At 67.0% G+C, this 1,870-nt stretch overlaps 1 protein-coding gene across 1 annotated transcript in view; it reads left to right on the top strand.

Moving 5' to 3' along the window:
* Window positions 1-1,317, top strand: part of VOLCADRAFT_90117 (uncharacterized protein) — a gene marked incomplete at both ends in the record, with an annotated part of 6,866 nt that extends 5,549 nt beyond the window's left edge. The window contains one exon of the mRNA XM_002949717.1: window positions 296-1,317. Within this exon, the coding sequence (XP_002949763.1) occupies window positions 296-1,317 (1,022 nt within the window). The remainder of the gene's footprint in view (window positions 1-295) is intronic.
* Window positions 1,318-1,870: the final 553 nt, after the last annotated feature.

The raw sequence follows: 1,870 nt of genomic DNA, 5'->3' as shown, positions 1-1,870 counted from the left end.
TGAGCAGCCCAAGGCCCCCGAGCAGCCGACTGCCCCCAAGCAGCCAAAGGCCCCTAAGCAGCCAAAGGCCCCCGAGCAGCCGACTGCCCCAAAGCAGCCCAAGGCCCCAGAGCAGCCCAAGGCCCCCGAGCAGCCGACTGCCCCCAAGCAGCCCAAGGCCCCCAAGCAGCCCAAGGCCCCAGAGCAGCCGACTGCCCCCAAGCAGCCCAAGGCCCCAGAGCAGCCGACTGCCCCTAAGCAGCCCAAGGCCCCTAAGCAGCCCAAGGCCCCTGAGCAGCCGACTGCCCCCAAGCAGCCCAAGGCCCCAGAGCAGCCCAAGGCCCCCGAGCAGCCGACTGCCCCCAAGCAGCCCAAGGCCCCCAAGCAGCCCAGGCCCCCGAGCAGCCGACTGCCCCCAAGCAGCCCAAGGCCCCAGAGCAGCCGACTGCCCCTAAGCAGCCCAAGGCCCCCGAGCAGCCGACTGCCCCCAAGCAGCCCAAGGCCCCCAAGCAGCCCAAGGCCCCCGAGCAGCCGACTGCCCCCAAGCAGCCCAAGGCCCCAGAGCAGCCGACTGCCCCCAAGCAGCCCAAGGCCCCTAAGCAGCCCAAGGCCCCCGAGCAGCCGACTGCCCCTAAGCAGCCTAAGGCTCCCAAGCAGCCCAAGGCCCCCGAGCAGCCGACTGCCCCTAAGCAGCCCAAGGCCCCTAAGCAGCCCAAGGCCCCCGAGCAGCCGACTGCCCCTAAGCAGCCTAAGGCCCCAAGCAGCCCAAGGCCCCCAAGCAGCCGACTGCCCCTAAGCAGCCCGAAGGCCCCTAAGCAGCCCAAGGCCCCCGAGCAGCCGACTGCCCCTAAGCAGCCCAAGGCCCCCAAGCAGCCCAAGGCCCCCGAGCAGCCGACTGCCCCTAAGCAGCCTAAGGCTCCCAAGCAGCCCAAGGCCCCAGAGCAGCCGACTGCCCCTAAGCAGCCCAAGGCCCCTAAGCAGCCCAAGGCCCCCGAGCAGCCGACTGCCCCTAAGCAGCCCAAGGCCCCCAAGCAGCCCAAGGCCCCCAGGCAGCCGACTGCCCCTAAGCAGCCTAAGGCTCCCAAGCAGCCCAAGGCCCCCGAGCAGCCGACTGCCCCTAAGCAGCCCAAGGCCCCTAAGCAGCCCAAGGCCCCCGAGCAGCCGACTGCCCCTAAGCAGCCCAAGGCCCCTAAGCAGCCCAAGGCCCCAGAGCAGCCGACTGCCCCTAAGCAGCCCAAGGCCCCCAAGCAGCCCAAGGCCCCCAAGCAGCCGAATTCCCCTACAGCCCGTGAAGGCCCCCAAGCAGCCCAAGGCCCCCGAGCAGCCGACTGCCCCTAAGCAGCCTAAGGCTCCCAAGCAGCCCAAGGCCCCCGAGCAGCCGACTGCCCCTAAGCAGCCCAAGGCCCCTAAGCAGCCCAAGGCCCCCGAGCAGCCGACTGCCCCTAAGCAGCCCAAGGCCCCTAAGCAGCCCAAGGCCCCAGAGCAGCCGACTGCCCCTAAGCAGCCCAAGGCCCCCAAGCAGCCCAAGGCCCCCAAGCAGCCCCAAATTCCCCTACAGCCCGTGAAGGTCGAAGTCGAGAAAGTCGAGAAGCTGAAGGGTAAGTTGGGTGGGATGCACATGTAACCACTACATCGCAGTATGTCCCAATCAGTCTTGTCCTACATAATGGCCTCGATTGGAAGTGTGCTGCCTGCTTAGCTTCTTGGTGAACACTATTCGGTGGAAGGTAACAAAGCCGTTTACGGCGATGAACGGCACTGTACTGTACGGCACTAGAGGTACTGTTCTATACCGTACTGATGCCATCCATGTTAAGCACGCCACACTCCCCTCCAGTCCTTTCCTGATCCCCGTACATGACCTAACCGCTATCCCTGTGCACAGTGAAAG

This window comes from Volvox carteri (assembly GCF_000143455.1).
Source record: "Volvox carteri f. nagariensis unplaced genomic scaffold VOLCAscaffold_15, whole genome shotgun sequence".
In the NCBI taxonomy this organism is placed as follows: domain Eukaryota; kingdom Viridiplantae; phylum Chlorophyta; class Chlorophyceae; order Chlamydomonadales; family Volvocaceae; genus Volvox; species Volvox carteri.
Note: the sequence above shows the minus strand (reverse complement) of the source record. Positions and strands in the feature narration are given on the sequence as shown.